General features: G+C 40.4%; 1 protein-coding gene across 1 annotated transcript in view; it reads left to right on the forward strand.

Annotated features, from left to right (window-relative positions):
• The window catches only part of XRCC2 (X-ray repair cross complementing 2), a 66,118-nt gene extending 43,015 nt beyond the window's left edge, over positions 1–23,103 (forward strand). Inside the window, exons 3-4 of the mRNA XM_045564554.1 lie at positions 20,002–20,139; positions 23,069–23,103. Coding sequence (XP_045420510.1) covers positions 20,002–20,051 — 50 coding nt within the window. The 3' untranslated portion in view covers positions 20,052–20,139; positions 23,069–23,103. The remainder of the gene's footprint in view (positions 1–20,001; positions 20,140–23,068) is intronic.
• The last annotated feature ends 4,035 nt before the right edge of the window (positions 23,104–27,138 follow it).

Genomic DNA, 27,138 nt, shown 5'->3' on the forward strand with positions numbered 1-27,138 from the left:
GCCTTGAGGAGCCATTGCCTTCATTAGAGCTCTGCAGCGAGCCACGTGGGAGGGCAGTGGAAGACTGGAGAACGACTCAGTTAATGACCCCATGGCACACTACGCCCACACCCACACCCACAGGTGCTCACAGAAGCCATGCAATGGGAGAAAGCTTTTCTCAGTTCCTTAATATTTCAGAAACAATATGCCATTAGTGATTTCTCATCTTTTCTAACTCTTTGTTTAAGGAAGATTATTTCAGAGAGAACTAAGTAAGAGGCCCATGTAATAAGGTGGAAGTGATCCCAGAAAAAACCATCTGTACACTCACATAGTTGCTGGATGCTAACTGTCTTAGCAGTAGGGAGACCTCAGGAAGAGCTGTACCAGGTCCTCCCCACTGAGAGGCTTGGATCCCCAGATAGGAGTTCCAGAATTAACCCCCACTGGTGTTCCTTCATTGAGTTTCTAATCACATGCTTATTGATTTGTTTGTGTTTTTCCTCATTAATTAGTAGGTGGAGTCTTGTTTTAGTCTAGTGCAACATTTGGGTTTCTAAGGGTCATACAGACCATCCAAATTAGCTTAAGAAAAGAGGGGACTCATTGACTGATAAGTGGAAGTCCAAGAGTAGATCTAAATTCAGGCACACCTGGATCTAGGCACCCAAAACAATAACTTCAAACCTTTTTCCCCATTTTCCTTTTACCTCTGCTTATCTCTGCCTTGATGCAATCCTTCTGCAAGTTTTCTTTATGTAGCCAGGAACATTGGTGCCACAGGAAACCACGAATCGCATCCTTCAAGCTTTCTTACCCCAAAGATAAGGTCTATTCTCCTCTAGCTCCAAATTCAAAAAAGACTCTTCCTAGCTGACTTGGTTCACATGTCCAGGGAGTGCTGGGGCCAGGGAAAGGGATCACTGAACAAGCCAAAAAACAAATGCTCAGTACAGATATAACTCTTTTAGTACATATGTGAACTCTCTAAGCCTCAGTTTCCCCATCTGTAAAATGGAATAATAATACTTACCAATAGTAATTAGATAATTCATGTAAAATGCGTAGCACCATTCCTGACATATAATAACATCTATGTTAATGTTGGCTCTTGTTACTTTTATCATTATATGCTTTTCCTAGATAATCACCTTAACATCTTAATTTTACATATGGTATCTCCCATCAAACAGAAGCTTACATTTCTTCTGTGGCCAAATCTGAAAATCTTTTCTTTATGGCCTCTGGATGGTGTCTTGCATGGGGGAGTCTTCCTCAGACCAAAATTACAAAAATATCCTCCAGCATTTCCTTCTGGTATTTTTGTAGTTTTATATTTAATGTTTAAATCTTTACTTTGCCTTTTCCCCACTAATTTGAAATTTAATCTCTATCAAATGCTAAGTACCTACTATGAACTGACTTATTTCTAGAATTTTTCGTTTCATTCTTTATTTCTACGCCAATTTTAATTATACCTTTGCAGTAAATTTTGATATCGCAGAGGGCAAGTTTCCCCTGCCATCATTCTTTTTAAAAATCATATCTGGTCTGGTATGGTGGCTCATATGTGTAATCCCAGCATTTCGGGAGACCAAAGTAGGAGGATAACTTGAGGACAGGAGTTCGAGACCAGCCTCAGCAACGTAGCAAGACCCTGTCTCTACAAAAAATATTTTTTAAAAATTAGCCAAGCATAGTGGCACTTGAGCCCAGAGTTCAAGGCCGCAGTGAGCTATGATCATGCCATTGCACTCTAGCCTGGGCAACAGAATGATACTCTGTCTCCAAAAACAAAAACAAACAAACAAAATATATATCTGGTTCTTCTCTCACACTTTGCTGTTCTAAATAAACTTTTGAACCAACTTAAAAAGATGTAATTAAAAATCAGTTAGGATTTTATTTAAAATTCCATTGAATTTATGGATCAGTTTGGAAAGAATTAGCATGTGCATAATAATGAATTTTCCTATCTAGGAACCAGTGTAAATCTCCATTTATTTAGGTATTCTTCTTGTTCTTAAGTAAGTTTTAAAGAATTCTTTTTTTTTTCCTTTTTATGAAACAGGCTCTTGCTCTGTCTCCCAGGCTGGAGTACAGTGAGGTCATCACTGCAACCTAAACTCCTGGGCTTGAGTGATCCTCCTGCCTCAGCCTCCCAAGTAGCTGGGACTACAGGTGCATACCACCACATCCAGCTGATTTTTCCATTTTTTGTAGAAACAGGGGTCTCACTATGTTGCCCAGGCTGGTCTTGAACTCCTGGCCTCAACCAATCCCAATACCTTGGCCTCCCAAAGTACTAGGATTATAGGCATTAGCCACCATGCCTGGCCTAGAGAACTCTTTATAGGAAAAATAAATATAACACATTTAATGTTTATTATTCCTAAATATCTTATGGGTTTTGGTGGGCTTTTTGTTTCATTTTGCTATTGAATAGAATTCTTTTTTCCATTAAATTTTCTAATTTATTGTTATTATTGCTAGTTCTATTAATATGTGTTTTACTTATAACTGGTTATCCTGTAATGCTTTTTTATCTGAAAATTTTTTAGTTTTTTGGTTGATTCTTATAGATTTTATAAGTAACCAATCATGTCATCTGTAAACAGTGATAAGTTCATCACTTCCTTTTAGAGACTTAGTTTGCTTTCCTTACTATTGAATTGGCTAGGGCTTGCAGAGAAATATTGACTAGTAGTGATACTCAGGATCCTCATCTTATTCCTGACTTTAAGGAGAATGGCTTGGTTGGGCTTCATGGCTCATGCCTGTAAGCCTAGCACTCTGGGAGGCTGAGCTGGAGGATCGCTTGAGCTCAGGAGTTCTAGACCAGCCTGAGCAAGGGTGAGACCCCATCTTTACTAAAAATAGAAAAAATTAGCCATACGTGGTGGTGTGCACCTGTAGTCCCAGGATCGCTTGAGCCCAGGAGTTTGAGGTTGCTGTGAGCTAGGCTGACACCACAGCACTCTAGCCCAGGCAACAGAGCAAGATTCTGTCTCAAAAAAAAAAAAAAAAATAGGAGGATGGCTTGGTTTTTTCACCTTTAAGTATGGTAATTTCTGTTGACTTTTTCATCAAAGTGAACAAGTTTCCTTCTGTTCCTAGGTTACTAAGTATTTTTCAGGACTGGCTATTACATCTATTAAAGTAAGTTTGTTTTTCTACTCTTATCTATTAGTATAGTGAATTACTATAGTAATCACTATAGTTGGTAATAGATTTCACAATTTTATGTCTCCTTGCATAGTAATTTGTAATTGCTGGATTTGATTAGCTAGTATTTCATTTGACATTTTTACATACATGTTTATAATTTTCTTTTTATTGTATCTCTGCCCAATTTTTTCATCAAGGTTATGCTAGCCTTGTGGAATGAATTGAAATTCTTTCCATTTTTTTTTTCCTATTCTCTGGAACAGTTGAATAACAAAAAATTATGCTATGTATAACTGTTGGAAGTTTTGATAGAACTTAACCTATTAAGCATGAAACTGGCTTGGAGTATTTTGGGGAACAAATCTGTGACTACATTTCAATTTTTGTTCTATACTTACTGGCTAATTCATGGTTTCCAAACAAAATTGTTCCAAACAATCATGTCTCTATTTTCAAATTACATTCGATTTCTTTTCCCTATTTACTTGATCTTTTCACTTTTTATGAATTAAAAAATTTCTAATTCTGTAGTGACTTGAAATTGATCTCTTAACTTCTTAAAAGAATTTAATATCTCTCACTATTTATCATTGTCTTATTGAATTCTAATATTTCTATCAGTTTTGCTTTGTGATTTTAAAGCTATGCTGCTCAATTCATAAAGAATCATTATTATAATTTATTTATTAATATATTTTATTAATATAAATATCTATTTTAGTCCCATTAATACTTCTTGTCTTGACTATTGCAAGTCCTCCTTTCTTTATTTTTCCTTGTCTTTGTCCCTCCTGTATTTATTTATTGTCCCTCCTGTGAAATTTTGGTGTGGATGTACTTCATGTAAAAAGCATAACTTTTTTAATGCACTATAAGATTCTTTGTATTTTAATAGAATTTATTCTATTTAATTTTTTATTTAGTCTGTTTAAATGTTTAATGCTCCTTGATATGACTGGTCTAATTTTTAATGTCTTCATGTTTTCTATTTAGATGTATGTCATAAAAAGCTTGTAACTTTTTAAATGCAATATGAGATTCTTTCTTACTTTAATAGAATTTAATCTATTTAAAATTGTAATGATCCTTGATATGGCTGGTCTAATTTTAATATTTTTATGTTTTCTGTTTTGTCACTTTTTATAGTTTTGCATTTTTCCCCTTCTAAATTTTAATATTTTTATGTTTTCTGTTTTGTCACTTTTTATAGTTTTGCATTTTTCCCCTTCTACCTTTTGGTGCTTTGATCTAATTTTCCTTTTTCCCTTACCCCTCAATTTAGTAGTTCCACTTGACTTTGCTATGCCACTGACTATATTAGTTTAACTTGTTTTTTGGAGCTATCCAGAAAAACACCATATACCAACTAGGTACTTAACAAATTATCTTGCTGAAAATGATAATTACAATAGCAACAACATCAACAAAATGGTCTAAATCTTCTAAATCCACTTCATTTCTCTGGCATTATCTAAATGTACAATTAAAAGCTCAGTTCATAATTTTAAAGCTCTTCAAATTAACTTTCTCTTTTTGATTCTCTCACTGCCCACTCACCTGAACTCTGCTGTCTTGCTTAACCTTTCTTCCCACACACTGCCCATAACATTCCATAGTTGGAGGCTGTTCTTTGAAATGAAATTCTCTTATTGTCCATCTTATTACCTGGGTTACTCCAGTGCTGATACAGTCTCTGTGCACTCAGATTTAAAAGTAGAAAGAATAAAAATAGCTTCAAAAATTCATTCATTCAATGAATGCTGAACTTACTGAGCACATAATCTGCCCAGATACTGTTCTTGGTAGTGGGGGCACAACAGTTAGCAAGATGGAGGCAGCACACAGATAATAACAATACACCAACAAATAGTTATGTCATCTAATGCCGGATGGTGACAAGTGCTAGGAGGAAAAATAAGAGAGGGACAATAGGTGATGACAGGGTCACTGTGTCAGATGAGAGGGTGACATTTGAGCAGAGCTCTACATGCAGCGAGGGAGAGTCTTGCAAATATGTGGGGAAAGAACATTCCAAGGAGAGGAAGTCGCAGGTGCAAAGAACCTCAAGTTGAGGGGGACTTAGGGAGCAACAGGGAGTGGTGGGAGGGGACCCAGGGAGGATCACAGAGGCCATGGTAAGGATTTTGCATTTCATTCTAAATGTGATCAGAAGTCACTGGAGAGTTTGGTCCTGGGCAGTGCCATTCTCTGACTCACATTTCCGAAAGACCATTACAGCGGCTGGGTAGAGAGTCAGTGGCAGGGGCTTGAGTGGACACAGTTAGGGGGCAACTTCTACAGAGAAGACGAGTAGTGAAGATGAGAAGGGATGTGATACAGCGGACATGTTTAATGTTGCGCTGATGGTGTTGATGAAGAATGTGACAGAAAGAGAAACATCAGTCAGGGATGTTTCTCCCAAGTAAAATGAGGATATGGCATTTACTCAAAAAAATGTGGTAAGAAAAAGCTGACTGCATGAAAACCAAGTTGCTATGCATATAGTATGCATCTGCCCAAAGAAGACAGTGAAAGGAAAAGTCAGAACAGGGTGGGCAGTGCTGTGCATCTTCCATGAGTGCACGACTAGCAGAAGTAAGCTTGCACAGGTAAATGTGGGGAGACTAGAGAACTGGCCCCCAACCAAATCTGACTAGTTCCTGAGAGCTGGCCAGTAGACAAGATACCATTACTCAAGTCTAAGTTTGTGGTTTCTCCTGTGGCCTCTTTTAAAGATCAGTTTTAGGTCCTTTGAATCAGTTCCTAAACAATACCACTTTATTTTCTGTTTTGAAAATCAACTGTTGGCCAGGCATGGTGGCTCACTCCTGTAATCCTAGCACTCTGAGAGGCTGAGGTGGGAGGGCTGCTTGAGGTCAGGAGTTCAAGACCAGCCTGAGCAAAATCGAGACCCCATCTCTACTAAAAACAAAGAAAAAATTAGGTGGGCATGATGGTGCATACCTGTAGTCCCAGCTACCCAGCTACTCAGGAGACTGAGGCAGGAGGATTGCTTGAGCCCAGGAGGTCAAGGTTGTGGTGAGCTATGATCACACCACTGCATTCTAACCAGGGCAACAGAGTGAGATTCTGTCTCAAAAAAAAAAAAAAGAAACAAGAAAAGAAAATCAACTTTTAGTAAAAAAGATTTATCATGGAAGTCAGTACCACCATTTATAATTCACAAGTGCCATCCCAGTGCCTTGGAGCAGCTATTAAGACTCCCAGGTATGCCGGGCGCGGTGGCTCACGCCTGTAATCCTAGCACTTGGGAGGCCGAGACCGGCGGATCGTTTGAGCTCAGGAGTTCGAGACCAGCCTGAGCAAGAGCGAGACCCCGTCTCTACTAAAAATAGAAAGAAATTATCTGGCCAACTAAAAATACATAGAAAAAAATTAGCCGGGCATGATGGCGCATGCCTGTAGTCCCAGCTACTTGGGCGGCTGAGGCAGGAGGATTGCTTGAGCCCAGGAGTTTGAGGTTGCTGTGAGCTAGGCTGACGCCACGGCATTCTAGCCTGGGCAACAGAGTGAGACTCTGTCTCAAAAATAAAAAAGACTCCCAGGTAAACTTACCATTTGTGTATTCAGTATACAGGTGTTCACTCAGTCCAGACTCTTACTTGCCCTGCTCTTTGGTGGTTTATCTCAGACAAACATCCTCAAAATATCCTGAGGATGTTAAATCTGACAAGATTATATATATAGCAGCCTTGGGACTCTGTCATTTTCCAAAGACAATAAATCACTTACGTCAGGCACGGTGGCTCACGCCTGTAATCCTAGCACTCTGGGAGGCCGAGGCGGGTGGATCGTTTGAGCTCAGAAGTTCGAGACCAGCCTGAGCAAAAGCAAGACCCCGTCTCTACTCAAAAAATAGAAAGAAATTATGTAGAGAACTAAATATATATATATATATATATGTATATATATATATATATATATATGTATAAAATTAGCCGGGCATGGTGACTCATGCCTGTAGTCCCAGCTACTCGGGAGGCTGAGGCAGGAGGATCGCTTGAGCTATGGTGATACCGCTGCACTACAGCCTGGGTGACAGAGTAAGACCCTGTGACAAAAAAAAAAAAAGATCATTAAATTATTATTTATAATAGCAAATATAATTAAAGACAACTTTACTATTTAAAAATAGAACATTGGATAAGTTACAATACTGTACATCCATATAATCAGATATTGTGCAGCCATTTAAAATGATGTGTTTGAGCCATTTTGCTTTTGACAAATATTTTTTAAATTCGGTTACCCAAGGTTCTGACATCTGCCTAATGCCTAGATTTCCATATGGTCTCTAGATGTACCATAGTAAATGCAGCCTTTCTCCTACTGGAGACGGTTAGGCTATTTCCAGGGTTTTTCCCCTTTTAAACAGTACTGAACCAAGCATGTGGACATTTAGATGCATACTAAAAACCAAAAAATATATTGAAAGTCAGTTTCAGAAGCAGATTCTAATCCTGGGACCTCACGCACAGCTGCAGGGTCTCTGAGCCAGTCCCACAAGCTTGCTGAAAGCCACACCCTCCATAGGTCCTTCCAGAACTAGAAAAAATATTCATAGTCACTCTCATTATCACAACTCCCAGGACATCAGATTTGTATCAGAATTTTCATGGTTATCTTCCTTAAAGTTTCCACAAACAAATCCAGAAACTGCACAGGGACAAATTTACTTGCTTATGGAGTAAGAACTCCACGTGAGATATGTGCAGGAAGTCTTGCCACAGGAGATAAGGAATGTAGTAAATAAAGAATGCCCATGTATAGTTGAAGATGCAAAGGAAAATAGGCACACATGATTTCCCAAGATGGACCCTGGGTAGGACAATAGCCTTGTAGCCATTTATGTATGTTATTTCTTATTATAGCCAATTGTTCTGCCCTACCCTCCACCACTTGCTAATCCAAAATAGGAAGACCAGGGGAAAGGAGAGGTAGCAGGGTTTTGTTTTGTTGTGTTCTATTTTGACAGCAGAGCCAAGTTGCAGCAGAAGCCTGAAGTGGCAGCTATATTGGTTAGACTCTGGTTGCAAGTAATAAAAACCAACTCAATTAGAGATAACCTGGAATCTACCAGTTTAGAGACAGTAAGTGGGAGAGAGCTTAGCATGAGAAGGACCAACTGCCTTTTGCATGTGACTTGTGAGTCTATCACAGGATCTCTAAGCTCCATCAGGCAGTGGAGAGGGCCGGCTTCTGCTGGAAGTGACGCTCAGTGGGGTGGGCGGTTCAGCAAGCTCCAGGTCATCCGAATCTCTCCAAGTGGCCCCATTCCAAGTCATAGGATCCTACTCTTTCCTGATCAGAATTCTAATGTTCATGTAATAACAGTTCTTAGCCCACGATAATAAGGTCATGAACGTAAGACAGAAAACAAAGCTGCGGAGACCTGGCAGCCCAAGCTGCAATTTTTGGAGCTTCACATTCAGAATAGTCAGAAATTCCCTGATTCTTTGAAAATATCATAAGCCAAAATATAAGACTTTGAGTTTATAATCTCTCTCTTTTTGTCTCAAAAGTATTTAAAAGGAGCCAAACAGCCCCACAGAGTTGATCTTCTTGTTTCTATCATATTCCATGATAGCTGTAGCTATTCATTTCTCCTAAAGCTTTGCCTTCAACAGATAATGGCATTCCAGTTAACGACCAAGTCCTCATTGAACTAACAGCCCTGCCACTGGTGCCATGAGCTGCCAGAGCCCCCCTTTCACACTGCCTGCATTCTCACTGTCTTCAGACCCACTCATTTCAGATAACAAACTTTAGATCCCCATTTTCTTGAAGGTCTATTGTTAGTCACCACTCCTGGTACTAATATGTAAGGGTCAGTGTGTTTAATTACCAAAAACAAAACAGAATCCCTCATGGCTAATTTAAGCAGAAAAAGACAGAAGCTACAAAGGATTTTCTAGAGACCTTAGGTAACTCCCAGACTCATTGAGAGGGTGAGAGGAAAGGCTTTGAGGCTGAGCTTTGTGAGGCAACTCACAAAGCCACACCATAATCACAGCCTCTACTGAGACCTCAATGCTGGGAGCTTGACTTCCCTGCCAGCATAATTGCATACAACATGGATGCCGTCAGGATGTCACTCTTGCCACCACTGCTTCCCCCAGAAACCAGAGTCACTGCTACCACCAGCACTAACGAAGCGGAATCCCCTCACAGAACCTGTTCCATCATCTAGTCACTGTCAAGTCAAAGCCTAACACAGATGTGTCTGACGGGTGTGACCTGGGAAGGGTGCCCACGTCTCCTGACAACAAGGCTAGGAGTCTGAGTTCACACTTCTTGGTAGGGGAGGCAGATTTCCTAACACAGGGATTTGTCCAACTGGAGAAAGGCATCTAGAGAGTGATGGGAAGCCCCAAACGTGACAGATGCCCACTCCCATGACAGAGCTGAAGTAGTTCACATTAGCCTTTGGGTTCTATTACGTCCAGGTCTCGCTGTCCTTTGGAAGGCAGCACAGTAGTGGGAAGCACCTCAGGGGTTCTGCTTTTCACCAGCAGGACATTGTAAGAGTTCAGGGTCTGAGATAGTTCATCTGAACATAAGAAATTTCAACTAGATCATCTCAAAATTCTAATATTATGCATTTCTTTGAATGTAAATCCATAATCCTGCAATTGTGAATGGAAGAAACATCAACCCACCATTTGCACTTGTCACTGTCCCTGGAATTGTGCAACTTGTTCAAAGTAGACATGGATCTTTCCCTCTAGAAGTTTAAGTTCAAGGATCAACAATAGTTACTAGCTAGGAACATTTGGGAAATAGGTTGTGCAAAGATGTAAGGCAAGTGAACCTGTCCTTTCTGAACATCACTTTCACAGAGCATTTAGTTATCAGAGTTTCACTTAATGGAGCATCAGAGGTCATGGTAATAATGGGAGGAACCCCTGGGAACTTTGAGCCAGGCAGTTTTCCTGCAGATGTCACAGCTGGGATTCCAAATGGAGGCATATGACAAAGACACCACGATAACATTACATTTTCTGGAAAGCATGAGAGGGATGAGGGAGATGAATGCATGAACTCGCAGAGCAAGGGAAGCTGAATGTCAAAGATCAGTTTGGTGAATATCCAGAGCCACTGAGCAGGACACTGAGGAACCTTTCTTTGAAAGAAATTAGAAAACTAAACCTCCAAATACCAGTGAAAGCAACCATACCCTAAAATCACCCTGGGCTATTTCAGTACACTTACAGATTATCAATGACATGACTGTTAATATTTTATGGCTCTAACTTGCACTTCTAAAAGTTCTAATTAATCTCACTAGATAAAAACTGGCAAGCATGCTGATACAAATGAGAATCGCAGCCTCCTCGCGATGTCTGTGTGCCAACTCATCTGGGATCCTGCAATGATTTGCCCTGTCTCGGCTCCATAAAGGGGCCAATAATTAGCATTTGGAAGCTAAGCCACACTTCCCCACTGGATACCATTTGCTGATTGATAATTAATTAATTAATTGATTAACAGTTCCTCTAGCACTGGCTAGTAAAGACCCTTCAAGGCTTCCTTCTCAGGCCCCTCTTCCCCCCAAACACACCCTGGCAGGAGAAAGATTTCTGTAACATCCTGAAAGCAGGGCTACCTCTTAGACATTGTTTCAGTAGCTTACATAATACGTTTCCCACAAAAAATACTTACAGAGTTAATGAATAAATGGATGGATAGATTGATAGACACATGAAAATATATGACACACTTCTTATTTTTCTTCTATGTCATAAACTTATTTTCTAAACTTTAGATTGGAAAAAACTTAAATATCACCCAATCTAATTTCATTTTAAGGATAATAAAACAGGCTCAAAAAGGTTAAGATCATATATACATGACCTCAGCTATTAATAACATATGCTAGATCATAAATTCAGTCTTTTTTCACTAGAGAAAAGTGACCTAGGTAGTCTCAGCTATCCACACCCACTTATCCTCTGAATAGTCTTCAAATTCTGCCTTTCATTTATGGCAGGATTGCTGGCTGGATCAGGAAGTCCAGCAGAACAGTGATTGGGCAGTACCAACACGCAGAGCCTGCCTCACCCACGAGTGTGTTTTCCCTCCCAGGACTTGCACCCCTGCACACTGCTGCATAGATCCTATACTCCACTCCAGCTGGATATCCTGACACTCCTACAGGAGGTGACTGGAGAATGAGGCACAGTAAGGAAGTGGCTGGGGAGGGTGGGAAGATCACTCATGGAGGAGCATCCTGGCCCATGGGCAGCGTGGCCATGAGAAATGTGAGACTTGCAGCTTTTTTGAGAAGTCTGTAAACCTTACCAGACAATGACAGAATAGAAGTGAGAATGGCCGTATCTCACTGTCTGTGCAGCCTCCACATTTGAGAGCAGACCAGAGACATGGGATCTGTTTCAGAGTCTCCAGCTTTAAATTGTAATATCATTCTATTAATAGGATTTTAAGATAATGTTAATTCTTTTTTCTTTTTTTTTTTTTGAGACAGAGTCTCACTCTTGTTGCCCGGGCTAGAGTGCCGTGGCATCAGCCCAGCTCTCAGCAACCTCAAACTCCTGGGCTCAAGCGATACTCCTGCCTCAGCCTCCCGAGTAGCTGGGACTACAGGCACGCACCACCATGCCCAGTTAATTTTTTCTGTATAGATTTTTAGCTGTCTAAATCATTTCTTTCTATTTTTAGTAGAGACGGGGTCTCGCTCTTGCTCCGGCTGGTCTCAAACTCCTGACCTCGAGCTATCCTCCCACCTCGGCCTCCCAGAGTGCTAGAATTACAAGCGTGAGCCACCGCGTCCGGCCAGTGATAATTCTTCAATGGGAAAAAAAGATTAATTCAAATCAACTCATTCATATTTCCTAGAAGATTACACAGATTACAGAATTTAAACTACTAACCAAAATGAGGGAATTAGGAACATCTCATTTATCTTTGCTTTCCATGAGGCATAGATAATAAACCCTTAGACTTATATGGCACTTTTAACATTTCATATCTATTATCTTATTTGATTTTCTGAGATGTATACAGAAGGTGTCATTATCCCATTTAACAAATAATGAAACGCAACTCTGGAAATTGAAATAAATTCACCATGAAATCACTGGGTTGGAGTTGGATGGTTAGAATGGGAAAGGATCTTAGAAATTATCTATCCAAATGCCTCTTTTTAGAGATGAGAAAACAATTTCCAATCTTCTCTTTAATCTTAAAATAACTTTTCTCTGAATATCATCATCTCGCTGTCTGCAGTAAATGACCTTATGTGTCATTACCAACTAACCCACCTGATAACACTTAGAATAAACAAGCCTGTGCGGTGAATTTTTATCCTTCCTGTTTTGAAAGATAATTTTAAAGGTAAAATTATAATTCCTTTTTAATTATAAAATGTACTCATGTCAAAGATTTTATTTAACACATTAACTAATGAGGGAATCAGTAAGATGTTACAACTGATTCAAAAGATAAAGAATAGACAATAATATAAAATGACTTTATAATATATGCAAGATAGGTCTATCCACAGGGCAAAAATAAATTGCATTCCACCAGACACAATTAATTTGCATTTCTATGGACAAGAACATTTGCATTATTATCAGTTTTCTACAATTTACAGATTTATCAAACAGCTTAAAAACAAAGAAAGGCTGAGATAGCCTAGACGCATGAGCTAGACAGAATACACCCAGTAATCTTTTTGGTTCATTTCAGTCTTTCATAGTTTTTTCCTACACTAGTAAGAATTCATTCTTGAATTCTACACAACATTGAAGAAATAAATAATGGTAATTCTACACAAACACTTCCAGAGAATCAAAAAGGAAGGAACACTTCTCAGCATATTCTATGAGGCCAGCATTACTCTGTTATCCAAAGCAGACTAAGACATTACAAGGAGTTAAGACTGTTGACCAATATTAATATTCCTCATGAACATAGGTGCAGAAATTCTTAACTAATAAAATACACCAATATTTTAAAAAGATAATACATCATAACCAAGTGGGGTTTATCCCATGAGTGTAAAGTTGGTTTAACATTTTCAAGTTTGTCTTCTAACTTGCACCAGGAACAAAAAAAAAAATACAAGAAAAAAAAAAGTGAAAAAAAAAAATAAAAAAACAAAAGAACATTTGCAAGTCAATCACTGTAATTATTTATTAGCAGACTCAAGAAAAAAAAAACCATCTCAATAGATGCAGAAAAAGCATTTGACAAATCCCATCATCCATTCCTAAAAAAACCTCTCAGCAAACTAGGAATCGAAGGGTACCTCCTCAACCTGAAAAAGGACATCTATGAAAAACATAGAACTAACATTGTACTTAGTGGTGAGAGACTGGATGCTTTCTCCCTAAGATCAGGCACAAAGCAAGAATGTCTACTCTCACCACATGTATTCAGCAGTGCACTGGATGTTCCAGACAGGGCAATAAGGCCTGAAAAATTAATAATTAAAAAGAACAAAGTAGTAAAGCAAAGAAAAAAGTAAAACCATCTCTATTTGTAGATGACATGATCATCTATGTAGAAAATCTGATGGAATCTATAAAAAAGCTAATAGAATTAATACAAATTTACCAAAACTGTAGGATTCAATATCAGTATTCAAAAACAATTGTATGGGACTGCAAACTAGTACAACCTCTGTGGAAAGTAATATGGAAATACCTCAAAGAGCTACAAGTAGAACTACCATTTGATCCAGCAATCCCATTACTGGATATCTACCTAAAAGTACAAAAGACATTCTATAAAAAAGACATCTGCACTAGAATGTTTATAGCAGCACAATTCACAATTGCAAAGATGTGGAAACAACCCAAGTGCCCATCTATACATGAGTGGATTAATAAAATGTGGTATATGTATACCATGGAATTCTACTCAGCCACAAAAAACAATGGTGATGTAGCACCTCTTATATTATCCTGGATAGAGCTGGAGCCCATTCTACTAGGTAAAGTATCACAAGAATGGAAAAACAAGCACCGCATGTACTCACCATCAAATTTGTATTAACTGACTTAACTGACCAACACTTAAGTGCACATATAGTAGTAACATTCACTGGGTGTTGGGCAGGTGGGGGGGGAGGAGGGGATGGGTATATACACACCTAATGGGTGCGGTGTGCACTGTCTGGGGGATGGACACACTTGAAACTCTGACTCAGGTCGGGCAAAGGCAATATATGTAACCTAAACATTTGTATCCCCATTATATGCTGAAATAAAAAAAAGAAACATTGAATGTAAATGGTTTTAATGCCCCATTTAAAAGATGTAAATTAGCTGAATGAATAAAAGAAACACCACAACCCCCCCGCCCCCACCCACCCCCCAAAAAATTGTAGGCCAGGCGTGGTAGTTCATGCCTATAATGCCAGGGCTTTGGGAGGCTGAGGTGGGAGGATCACTGGAGCCCAGGAGTTCAAGACCAGCTTGGCAATGTAGCAAGACCCTATCTCTACAAAAAATAAATAATTTTTAAAAATTAGCCATGTGTGGTGGCATGCATCTGTAGTCCCAGCTACTTGGGAGGGTGAGGCAGGAGAATCGTTTGAGCCCAGGAGTTTGAGGCTACAGTGAGCTGTGATTGTACCATTGCACTCTAGTCTGGGAGACAGAGTGAAACCCATATCTAAGAAAAAAACCCCAACATTGTATTTCTACATTTAAACAATGAACAATTGGAATTTGAAATTTTAAAAATAATATTTATAATATCACAAAAACATATGAATCATGGTGGGATAAATCTGACAAAAAATGTGCAAAGGATGTACACTGAGGCCAGGCAAGGTGGTGCACACCCGTAACCCCAGCACTCTGGGAGGCTGAGGCAGGAGGATTCTTTGAGCCCAGGAGTTTGAGACCAGCCTGACAAGAGGGAGACCCTGTCTCTACTGAAAAATAGAAAAAATTAGCCGGGCATGGTGGCATATGCCTATAGTCCCAACTACTTGGGAGGCTGAGGCAGGAGGATTGCTTGAGCCCAGGAGGTTGAGGTTGCTGTGAGCTAGGCTGATGCCATGGCATTCTAGCCTGGGCGACAGAGTGAGACTGTCTCAAAAAAACAAAACAAAATAAAGGATGTACACTGAAAACTAATAAAACATTGATGAGAGAAATCAAAGAAGACTGAAATAAATGGAGAAATATATTTATTCATCAATTGGAAGACTCTATATTGTTAAATTCAACACAATCCCAATCAAAATCCCAGCAGGCTTTTTTGGTAGAAATTGACAAGCTGATTTTAAAAATTTATATTTTAAAGGACTTCAAAATATGAATTTTTAAGACTGCAAGACTTTATTGTTGGGTCAGGGTTTTGTACGTAGCAGAGCAGCTCCCTCACTGTGATCTATTCAAAGTCAGCCCTCGACACATTTAAAAAAATAAAAATAAATAAAAATAAAATTTAAAAGAAGACTTTATTGTAAAGCTACAATAATCAAGGCAATATGATCTTGCTATAAATACAAACAGATCAATAGAACAGAATAAAAGCCCAACAGACCCGTACATATATACAGACATCAGTTGATTTTCAACAAATATGCAAAGGCAGCTTAGGAAAAGGATCATCTTTTCAACAAATGGTGCTGGAACACTTCAATATCCACATGCAAAAAGAATAATTTAGATCCTTACCTCATACCATACACAAAAATTACCTCTAAATGTAAAACCTAAAACTAGGATACTTCTAGAAGAAATCACAGGAGAAAAATCTATTGATCTTGCCTTAATCAAAGATGTCTTAGAAAACCAAAGCAATCCATAAATTAAAAAAATTATAAATTGTACTTCATCAAAATTAGTAACTTTTGGCCATCAGTGGCATGTTAAGAGAATGAAAAGTCAAGCCACAGACTGGGAGAAAATATTTGTAAATCATATATCTGAAAAAGGATTTATATACAGAAAAAATATATAAATGTATACACACACTTTTACATGTATATTTTTTAACTCACAAAATTCAATAATAAGAAGTTAACTACCCAATTTAAAAAAAATAAGCAAAAGATTTGGACAAACACTTCACCAAAGAAGATATGTGGATGGCAAATAGCACATGAAAACATGTTCAAATCATTGGCCACTAGGGAAATACAAATTAAACCCACAATGAGATACCATTGCACATTTATTAGAATAGCTAAAATATAAAAAGACTGGCCAGGTGCAGTAGCTCACACCTGAAATCCTAGCGAAATCCTAGCACTTTGGGTGGTCGAGGTGGGAGGATCACCTGAGGCCAGGAGCTTGAAACTAGCCTGGGCAACATAGTGAGACCCTGTCTCTACAGAAAATTTAAAGATTACCTGATAATCTAGAAAGTCTCCCAAATTTAGGATCCAGGCCTCAGCCTGATTCTCCACCCATGCAAGTCTATTCAACAATCTCCATTTGGACTATGGTGTTAGCAGCTTTGGAGAACTCCCTGAAATTAAGTTGAGTTATAGTCTTGGCTGAAAAACAGTCTTACTCTGTCAGGAAGATTAGTCCCAGCTACTCGGGAAGCTGAGGCAGGAGGATTGCTTGAGCCCAGGAGTTTGAGGCTGCAGTGAGGTATGATGATGCCACTGCACTCTAGCCTGGGCAACAGAGCGAGATCCTGTCTTGAAAAAAAATAATAATAAAAATAAAAAGACTATATCAAGCATTGGTGGGGATATAGAAAACTGGAACTTTCATACACTACTGTTGGCAATGTAAAATATTACAGCCACTTTGGAAATCAGTTGAGTGATTTTTTTTTAACTTAAAGTTAACCATACACTATGTATATATGCCAGGCATTCCACTCCTACTCACTGATCCAAGAGAAATTAAAACATTTGTCCATACAAAGACTTGTACATAAATATAGCCATTCTCTTCAAAATTGCCAAAATTTAGGAACAACCCAAATGTCCTTCAGCAGGTGATGGGCAAACTGGTGCATTTATACCCTGAAAGCCAGGCAAAAGCATGGATGAAATACAAACTGACCTATAGGAACAGATCCATGGTGTCCTTGGGACATGACTGAGAGTGTGGTGGTGGATGAAGGGTGGGAACAGGCAGGAAGAATGGGTTACAAAAGTGTGTGGGGAAACCTTTGGGAGCGATGAATATGTTCATTATCTTGAGTATGTTGACAGTTTTGTGAGTGTATACATCTGTCAAAACTTATTAAAATGTACCCTTTATGTATGTGTAATTTGTTATATATTAATTGTACCTCAATAAAGCTATTTCTGTGTAACACCTACCACTGAAATATTTTGCTGCTTTTTCATGCAGTTTAGGTTGCCATTCCAAAGCATGGCACCATTCGAGAGGCTTGCTTTGGAATTTTAACCTAAATGTAAGTTGATAGCCCTATAGGTATAGGCCTATACCAATGCCATGTCCATTTCCTGTCTTTGAGACTGGATTCATGCTGCTGCCGCATGCCTGCCCCCAAGCATGGAGTATTCTTGGAGTGATTATCCAGGACAGAGTACTTCAGCTTCTATGTAGTGAAGGCCTGAGCACAAATTCTGCTCCCACCTTGGTCTACTAGATAGATACACTTAGCTGCTCTTGCTGCCAGGGCAGAGTAACTCTCAGGAGCATTCATCTGCCGAGAACAATCTTCCCTGATAGAGTAAGACTGTTTTCAGCCAAGAGCATAACTCAGTTTAATTTCAGGGAGTTTTCTATGGCTGCTAACAACCATCTCCAAGTGGAGATTGTTGAAGAGACTTGCGTGAGTGGAGAATCAGGCTGAGGCCTGGATCCCAAACCTGGGAGACTTTGTAGCCTTTGGTAGTTGGGAAGTGGCTAATGATACCAGTTGACAAGGGGGAAGAATGAGCTCGGCTGGTTTTTTTTTTTAACTTGACCTCTTCAACATAAAATCAGCTCATAATATTTGCACTGTCCCCAAGGTAGAAGGGTGGTACCACCCCTAATCACCCTTACATTTGTCTGTAACATTCATGAACAGAGAAAACACACAAAATATATATCCAAATGGCTAAACTGAGATTTTAAAGAAGTCAGTGCAGATAGATTTGAATATCCAAAATGGGATGAAACGAAGAGAGAAGGCCTTGTTACTCAAGATGGTGAAAATGAAATCACTGAAAAGAATGGGATTCGCCTGTCTTCATTAGCATCTAGCCAAGTCCCATAAACTCAAGAAGCTTCTTCCCAGCAGGGAGAGTATATCAGGAAGCCGGTTCAGATAATAATTTCTCTAATAGCTCCACCCAGGAACAGAGAGCTTTGGAATCAGGCAAATGTCTGCCATGGTGAACAGACTTCGCGTCCCAGAGATGACCGGGGTCTCTCCCTATAAAACTGGAAATCCCCAAGTCCAGAGCAGCATCTTGGAGAAAAGCCACAATAAAAATGCTGGCTCAGCTCATTAATAACAACAACAGTAATAAGAGCAGCATTTACTGAGCACTTACTACAGGCCAGACATGCTAAATGCTCCAAATACCTTCTTTTACCCGACCCTCACAATGTGTGTGGTGCGCGTTGATGGAAGGACATTTCCAGCTCTGTTCTTAAATGAAACAAGAAACATGGGAAGAATTGAATGGTTTTTCTACCCCTGATTGCAGAGAATTTAAGAAGAATCTGGCCTGGGCATGCAGTAATCACATTTTTTTAGAGAGTTGCAGGCACTTAAAAGGCAAATAAGCATTTTCTCACCCTGACATAGTACAGCCAGGTGAAATGCAAGGGAGGTACTGGGCTGGTCTGGCTTTCTGACCCGTTTGCTGCTCTAAAATCTCAGGTTCTCTGCTTATCTTCTGGATACAGAGGTATAGACAGTTTGCCTTCTTCTCTCCAAACCAAAAGCCATTGTAGACCCAGACGTGTAATTCTACTTCCCGACCAACACATATTGAGGGCTCACTTTAATTCAAACCTGTCTATGCCTGGCACTGGAGTTACAAATATAAGTAAGGACAGCCCTGTTGGGCTTGCAATGTGTGGAAGAAGACACAAAAATAAGCAGGTACTTATTACAAGGGGGTGAGCGGGTAGAGACATGCAGGAAGTGGGTTAATAAGGTCAGAGGAGCTTTCTGAGGGTCTGAGGGGAATCTCAGAGGATAAAGATGCCCTAGCCAGGCTTTCTGGCTGTTGGTGGCGGTGGTTTGTTTAAGGTACACTTGGGAGGCCAATTGGGGGAAGGGACCCAGCAAAGTGGTGAAGAGCAGGAATGGTGTTCATGTGCCTGGGAATGGCTCACAATTTGGTCCCCAAAAAGGGAAGTCTGAAGCCAGAAGCAGGGAGAGGAAGGAGGCAGAAGAGGTGGCTGAGACCCACTTCATGCTGGGCCCTCTCTACCTATGAGAAGAACCTTTTCCTTAAAGGGAAGGGAAACCTTAAGACTTTGAAACAACAAAGAGCTTTAGGTAGATTTTTCACTTTAAAATGATCATTCCTATTGCCTGTGTAGAAGATTCATGTGAGAAAGACAAACCAGAGGATTAGCAGTCAAGGGAGGGGACAGACAGCCCAGAACTCCTCAGCTTTGCGGGTGTCTGGGGGTGCGAGGCGGGACGGTGGCCGTTTCCCCAGTTCCGAGGCTGGCATCGGGCCCTTTTGTAAACGTGTCTCTGTCAGGCCTCCAGATCTCATTTCACTCCAAGCCTTCCGGCTCTAGCTGCTCAAGCCCTCCAACAATACAGGGAGGCATATGGTAAACACTCAAAAATGCTTTTGAATAGTTCAATGAATGGAATAATTAATTGATTAATCACTCTGCTGAGTAAATTGCAGCTGAACATAAGTACATTTCTTCTCCCATTTTTTTTTCTTTTTCCCAGAGCTGGAGTGCTGCCAGGAGATGCTGACAGTCTGCTTCAGGTTATTGTGACTGGAATTAAACATTGATGGAGTTCTCTGTGGTTGCAGAAAGGGGCTGGGCTTCCCCGTTGTAGGGAAGAAGATGGACTTGCCGAGAGGTAAGTCAGGTAAAACATGTCATGGTCTCAGTCTGGCACTCAGTCTGCACAGCCACTAGGGCCACTGGGCCTGGGTTTAACCTTCCAGGGCAGATGTGAGTGGGAGGGCCCAGGGTGGTCCTGGGGATAAAGGGTGGTGGTGCTTAGGTGTCTAAGACTATTTTTCAACTTGTCCTCAGGTGACACTGAATCATACAACTGTCGAATTTTAGATCATCTGATAGCCCACCCCCCCCACACACACTTTTTTGAACAAATGAGGCCCAGAGGTTGACTTGCCCCAGGTTACGCAGCTAGTTAGTAAGGTAAAGAAGCCCAGACTTCTTGACTAGCAACAAAACAAACAAAAAACCCAAAACAATCAAACCAAAAAACTTTTTTAATTAAAAAAAAAGCAGCCTAGACTCAAGGGTGTGCTGTACAGAGACTTTTCATCAGCCAAGTGGCAAGCTTTGTAGTGCAGCAAAAGCTGCTCTGAGTGATAAAATATAGCAGGACCCTGTGTGCACTTTATTCTGTGGACCATACAAAACCCACAACACTCCCCAGTTGCCGGGAGGGGACAAAGCCAAGGTTGAGTGACTCTGAGCACAGCTGTGTCTCCGGTAGAGTGCCTCAACCTTCCATATCATTCCTATTTGAATAGAGTTTACTGTTGTTTTGCTTTTCCACTGTATAAATTACAGGCAATCTGGAAAGTACCTACAGGAATAATACTTAATGAAAGAAGTAAAACCACCCACACCCAGATGTAACTATTGTTAGTATTTTGCTGTACTTTCATTCAGTGTCTTTCTAAGGCCACATGCTTTTAGATCTATGAAAGACCTGTGAGATAGACTGAACAAACATGCTGATTTCACAGATGAGGAAACTAAGGCCTAAAAGTAAGTGAATGACATGGCCAAGATCACTACTGATACAGAGGCCAGCAAGGACCAGATCATAGCACCTAGGGATTAGAAGGAAACTGGAAGATTTGGCCTTCTCCCTAATGCAGGAATGCCCATGTCCAGCAAGGACCAAACTGTGGGTACTTTCCTTGTCAGTGGTGGCTGGGAAGGTAACTGTCTCAACCAGGGTATGTGGTAGAGAAGAAGTGAACAGGCAGAGGACAGTCCCCCTTGTCAGGTAAAACATGTCATGTTCTCTCCACTTTCAACTCAGGCAAAAAAAAAAAAAATTAAAAAGTACCCTTCTCCCCCAAAGAAAAAACCCTGAAACCACGAAATATGCCACAGCATTTGTTCTCAACATAATTTTTCTGTAGCTTTGTTAAAATGATTTTTGGTAAACACAGAGGATGATCACTAGGTTATTGGGAAGAGACATTAGTAACAATCAGAGAAAAATGGTTGAACCATAACAAACCAAATGAAAAAAGCATGACTACTTCCTCATACCTTTTCTTCAACAGGAAGAGTATTTAAAGCAAGTTTGTTCAAAATGTGAGGCTCTCCTAATACATCTTACAATCAAAACAACATTAAACGATTGAATAGAGAATCAGACAAGAAAAAATTTAGCATACATATCTGGAAAAAATAAAAATTTTCTTTTTTTTTAATGAGCCACTCATTAAAATTTCCTTGGAAAGACATACTAAAGTTTTTAGCAAGCAACAGATGGCAAAGAGAATCTAATTGTACGTTAGCCACCATTAGTAATTTAAGATGTAAAAAATGTCATTGATACTCTCTTTATTTAAAATGTTTCCTTTAATACTTTATTTTAATGAAGGTAGAAAATATTCATAATGTTTTATATAGGTTCATCCAAAGTTTACATCCCTCTGTCCCAATTTTAGCTGTGGATTTCTTATGTTCCCCAACTGCAGAGTGCAGAAGTTGTAGAAGAGTTATTTTGCAAGATGAGGGCAGCTGAGGATCAGAAGAGAATAGTTTGAATGCTATCCTGCTCCTGTAGTCAACAGGGTGCTTTGCATAGGCATTAATAATAAAAGGATTAAAGCAATATTTTAGGAAAATCTAATCTGGCCTTGGCATGTAGAATGGATCAAGTGGGGAAGAGGAAAATGGCAGTGGGAGCATCAATATGGAGGGTCCTGAAATGTGAAGGAGGTGGGTTTCTACAATTAAGAGACAATAGGCTGGGCACAGTGGCTCACTCCTGTAATCCTAGCACTCTGGGAGGGCAAGGTGGTAGGATCGCTTGAAGCCAGGAGTTTGGGACTAGCCTGAGCAAGAGCAAGACGCCGTCTCTACAAAAAATCAAAAAATTAGCTGGGAGTGGTGGCGCATGCCTGTAGTCTGAGCTACTCGGGAGGTTGAGGCAGGAGGATCACTTGAGCCCAGGAGTTTGAGGTTGCGATGAACTATGATGATGCCACTGCACTCCAGCTTGGGCAACAGAGCAAGACTCTTTCTCAAAAAAAAAAAAAAAAGAAAGAAAACAAAACAAAACAAAACAATAGATCCCAGTCATGAGAAGGCCAGGCTTTGAGACCAGATAGAGCCAAATTCCAATCCCAGCACTCCCCTTGCCAATCGTGGGACTGTGAATAAATTACTTAACCTAGTGCTTTGGTCTCCTCCTAAGTAAAATATGGCTAAGAGAATCGAAAACCTATCTCACAGGATTGTTATGAGAATAAGAAAATATGTTAGCACAGGCTGGGCACGGTGGCTCACCTATGATCCTAGCACTTTGGGAGGCTAAAGTGGGCTCAGTGAGCTGTGATGACACCACTGCACTCCAGCCTGGGCAACAGAGCCAGACCCTGTCTCAAAAAAAAAAAAAAAGTTTTAGCACAGTTTGTGGAACATGGTAAACCCCCAAATAAATTGGAGCTTTTATTGTCACTGTTGTGTCCTTCTATGTAAAACCTTAGAAAAGTCTCTTAGTATTGTTACCAACAATAACAAAAGGTTTCCAAAATGCACCCACCCATAATCTATTTTTTTCATAGCAGCTTCCCATCAGGAAGAGACAAGGATAGATCGGTCTTGGTCTTGTGCTGATCATTGCTAACTACAGCGGATGCAGCTTCCAAAAGAGAAGCAGGACGTCACATTGAGCACCAGCCCTTCTACTACCTATAGCTTAGTCCTCCCCAACTCTGCAAGTTTGTCCTAGAAAAGACTGAAACAGCAGTGGAGCAGCTATCACACTGGCTGAAGACCAGTAGTCCTGAACCACAGGGTCCCCGAGGCCAGAGTCATGCCTGGGGCCCTGGCAGCTTCCTGAGTCTCCAGGCAACGCCCAGGAGAAACCTTGTTCAGTTGTGCCTGCTAAGAAAACTCAAACAGGCGGTTTGGGATTCCAAGTCTGGAAAAGAAGGATGAAAGTACTGGCTCCACAAACATTTAAGAGCTACATGTCCATTCTCTTCCTGAATCTCAGAACCATGAATGGATATACCAGAGTCAGCTACATCGATTACAGGTAAGATATTCCAATCAGCTGTTCAATGACTATTTCCAAAGCTGAAAATGTAACCATTTCTAATTCCATCCATAGGATGATTTACACAGCACCAGGAATTCAGATAAAAATGGAAAAAAAATCACCAAGAATCCAAATATTAAGTCATTTAAACCTGAATATCAAGGCATTTAGTAATCCAAACCCCAAAGTAGAGTAATATTTATAGGGTAAATATTCACCCAAAGTGATTGGAGTTTGTGTTTGCTTGTTTTTAAGAACGTGGTTCACACCTGTAATCCCAGTGCTTTGGGAGGATCACTTAAAGCCAAAAGTTGGAGACCAGCCTGTGCAACATAGCAAGGTTCCATCTCAGGCCGGGCGAGGTGGCTCACTCCTGTAATCCTAGCACTTTGGGAGGCCGAGGTGGGCGGATTGTTTGAGCTCAGGAGTTTGAGACCAGCCTGATCAAGAGCGAGACCCCGTCTCTACTAAAAAAGTAGAAAGAAATTAGCTGGACAACTAAAAACATATAGAAAAAATTAACTGGGCATGGTGGCGCACGCCTGTAGTCCCAGCTACTTGGGAGGCTGAGGCAGAAGGACTGCTTGAGCCCAGGAGTTTGAGGTTGCTGTGAGCTAGGCTGATGCCATGGCACTCTATCCCGGGCAACAGAGTGAGACTCTGTCTCAAAAAAAAAAAAAGACTCCATCTCAAAAAAAGCCAAAAACATCAGAAGAGACCTCCCAGGGGGAAAAAAAGGAAATAAACAGAAATAAAATTTTAAAAATTATTTAAAAAAAATAAAAACAAACCTTGTTATAAAACTACAAACATCTTATCAGAAATGCCTGAAGCACAGATGAAAAAGCTGTCAGGCCTGTGGACAAGAGAAATATTCTTGAGGGAAGAGAATACCAGAGTTGGGTTAGTGTAGCTTGACTTAGAGCTGTCCGTGGGCAGTCACTCTGTGCCAGCTCAAGTCTAAGAGAAGCCCAGAGGTAGGGATGTGGCATTTTTCATGGAGATAATATCCTAGATTTCTCCAATCATCTCGGTGGTGGATATGATTGACTGAGCTGGGACTATAAAAAGAAGCTCGGGGTAGAATCAAATATTCATTCACCCAACAATCATTTATTTAGTAGAAACTATCTGCTGGAAAGGCTTGGGCAATAAAGGAATGAGCAGAGCACAATCTTTGTGCCTTCCCAGGGCTCAGAATGTAAGGTCAATCACTCTAGCAGAAGGATAGGTGACTCAAGGGCACCATGGCTGTGAGGGGTGCAGAACTGAGTGGTGTCACCCCTTTTCTTAAGCTCTGGCCTTTAAACTCCGAACCTTATGTCCTCATATATAAAGATGGTAATAAAATACCTCATGGGCAAAATTACAGTAAGTTCTGAAACTATCTAATATATGGCAGATCCTCAAGAAATTTTAACTATCGTGCAACATTTATAATGATTTTTATAACAGCAGAGGGATGGATGAAGCCCTATATGGGAAGGAGTGCTTTTTCCTGCCCAGCAGGGGCCAGAAAAGCTCAGCAGAGAAGGTGACATTTGAACTGAGTCTCAAATAAGATTTTTAATCTGAGTCCACGAGCCTCCATGGGTTCAGGTTATGAGCTTCAGAGAGTGTATGAGGCCTCTGCAATTGTATTCCAAGCTTTATGTTGTATGCATATGGAATTTCAGAGGGCTCATAGTTTTCAACATATTTCTTTTTTTTTTCAATTTAAAAAATGAAAGAGACAGGGTCTTACTATGTTGCCCAGGCTGGTCTCAAACTGCTGCCCTCAAGTGATCCTTACACCTCAGTCTCCCAAAGTGCTGGAATTATAGGTGAGAGGCTCAGAGCCTGGCCTCAACATATTCCTAAAAGGATTAGTGATCACCTTGTGGGGGTGAGGGGAAGCTTCCCCTTGACATTGGAAAGTTTGCTGAAAGATGAGCTCACGTTAAGGCAGATTAATACGAGAAAGAGATTTATGTACCATGCCCACAAGGAGAATCACAGAGTGATTACCCAATACCCAGTGGGGTCCAGAAATTCATATACTCTCATTTTAGAGGGGAGGGGAAGATGAGGAATGTAGGTAATTCTGTTTAGGGGCAATAACTGGTTACTAGGGAGGATGAATAGATACTTGGAAGAATGAATGGATGGGGGGAAACAGATTGACTTGTAAATGATTCTCTTTGGAAGTTAAATTAACTTGAGAGACAGCTATTATATTTAAAATGAGTCGGGCCAGGTATGGATGCATTCTTGATCTTCTTTCCTGAAATATATTGGGAAAACTGGGAGGGGAAGGAAAGGCAATTGTTCTTTTGATGGGCCTGTCTGGTTTTATGCAGATAGAGGGAAAGCCCCTTCCAATGTCTGTTGATCTCTAGGGCCTTTAGTTCAAAATACTTTTTATATCAAGGAGTCATATTTTAGGGTGAAATTCCCTGAGCTCCTTTTATCTCAAAAGGTTAAGAACTACCTATAGCAATCTAGAAGTATAACTAGAAGTTTGCCAGGTAGGCAACATAGGAAAGGTCATTTTAAGGAGAGCAAGCAGTTTACTAAAAAACGCAAACACGAGGAAGAAGCAAAGTGGCTTCATGGGCATGCAACCTGTATAGTCACACAGAGCCCCACACTCAGAGGGTCCTGTGCTCCTTACTGGGCTCTGTCACCCTTGAACATCTTAAAGATTTCTTAACAAGAGGCTTTGCACTGGGCCTTGCAAATTATATAGCCTGTGCTTCTGAGAAGCAGCATGGTGTTTTTGTTATTGAAAGTTCAGTACTTGTCCCAAGGCAGAACAAAGAACAAGGACAAGTGGTTTGAGGAAAAGGAAAGAAATTTATTAATTTGCTGGCGAATGAGGAGGATGGCAAACTCTCATCTTAAGGAACCATCGTCCTCCCTTTAAGCAGAAATACAGAGCTTTTAAAGGGGGTTTTCAGCTTCGGGCTATTGCTGTTTAACTATGGTTGGTGGTCCTGGTTGCCGGTGAAGATGATCCCATGACCTTTTCCTGGACGATTCTGTTGAGCCATCTCCTGTGGTTTAAAACAAAGGACACTCCTCTGTCCTTCTGATGACTGGCCTCAGGCAGGAGTGCAGGTTTTAATTCCTCAAAAAGGGTTAGGGGTTTTAAGGAGACAACTCATAACACATTTTGCCCTGTTTCAAGCCCTTACTTCTGTTACATTTTCAGGGAATTCCCGATGGGGCAAGCATAGGGACATGGCAGGGAGTGGCATGAGATAAGGTTAACAAAGTAAGACAGGCCAGATGAAAGATGCCATATTCTAGCTAAGAAACTTAGAGATTGCTCTATAGGTATGGAGACATCAAAGGATTTTTAAAGTGAAAAGGCGTGGCATTTTACTGTTAAAAAGATTTTACCATTTTACTGTTAAAAAGAGGGTGTCGAGTTTGCCACCCTCTCCCTTTGGAAAGGGCTCGCCTCACTGCTGGACCCTCTGCACCTCTGGCTTCCCTTGAGCCATGCAGTTGTGCAGTTGTGCAGTGGGCGGACTGTCTCTCTCAAGCTCTGCTTCCTTCACCTTCACTGGTGTCCTGGGCTTGCTCCGTTCACGTTCTTACTCTGTA

This window comes from Lemur catta, chromosome 11 (genome assembly GCF_020740605.2).
Source record: "Lemur catta isolate mLemCat1 chromosome 11, mLemCat1.pri, whole genome shotgun sequence".
Taxonomy (NCBI): domain Eukaryota; kingdom Metazoa; phylum Chordata; class Mammalia; order Primates; family Lemuridae; genus Lemur; species Lemur catta.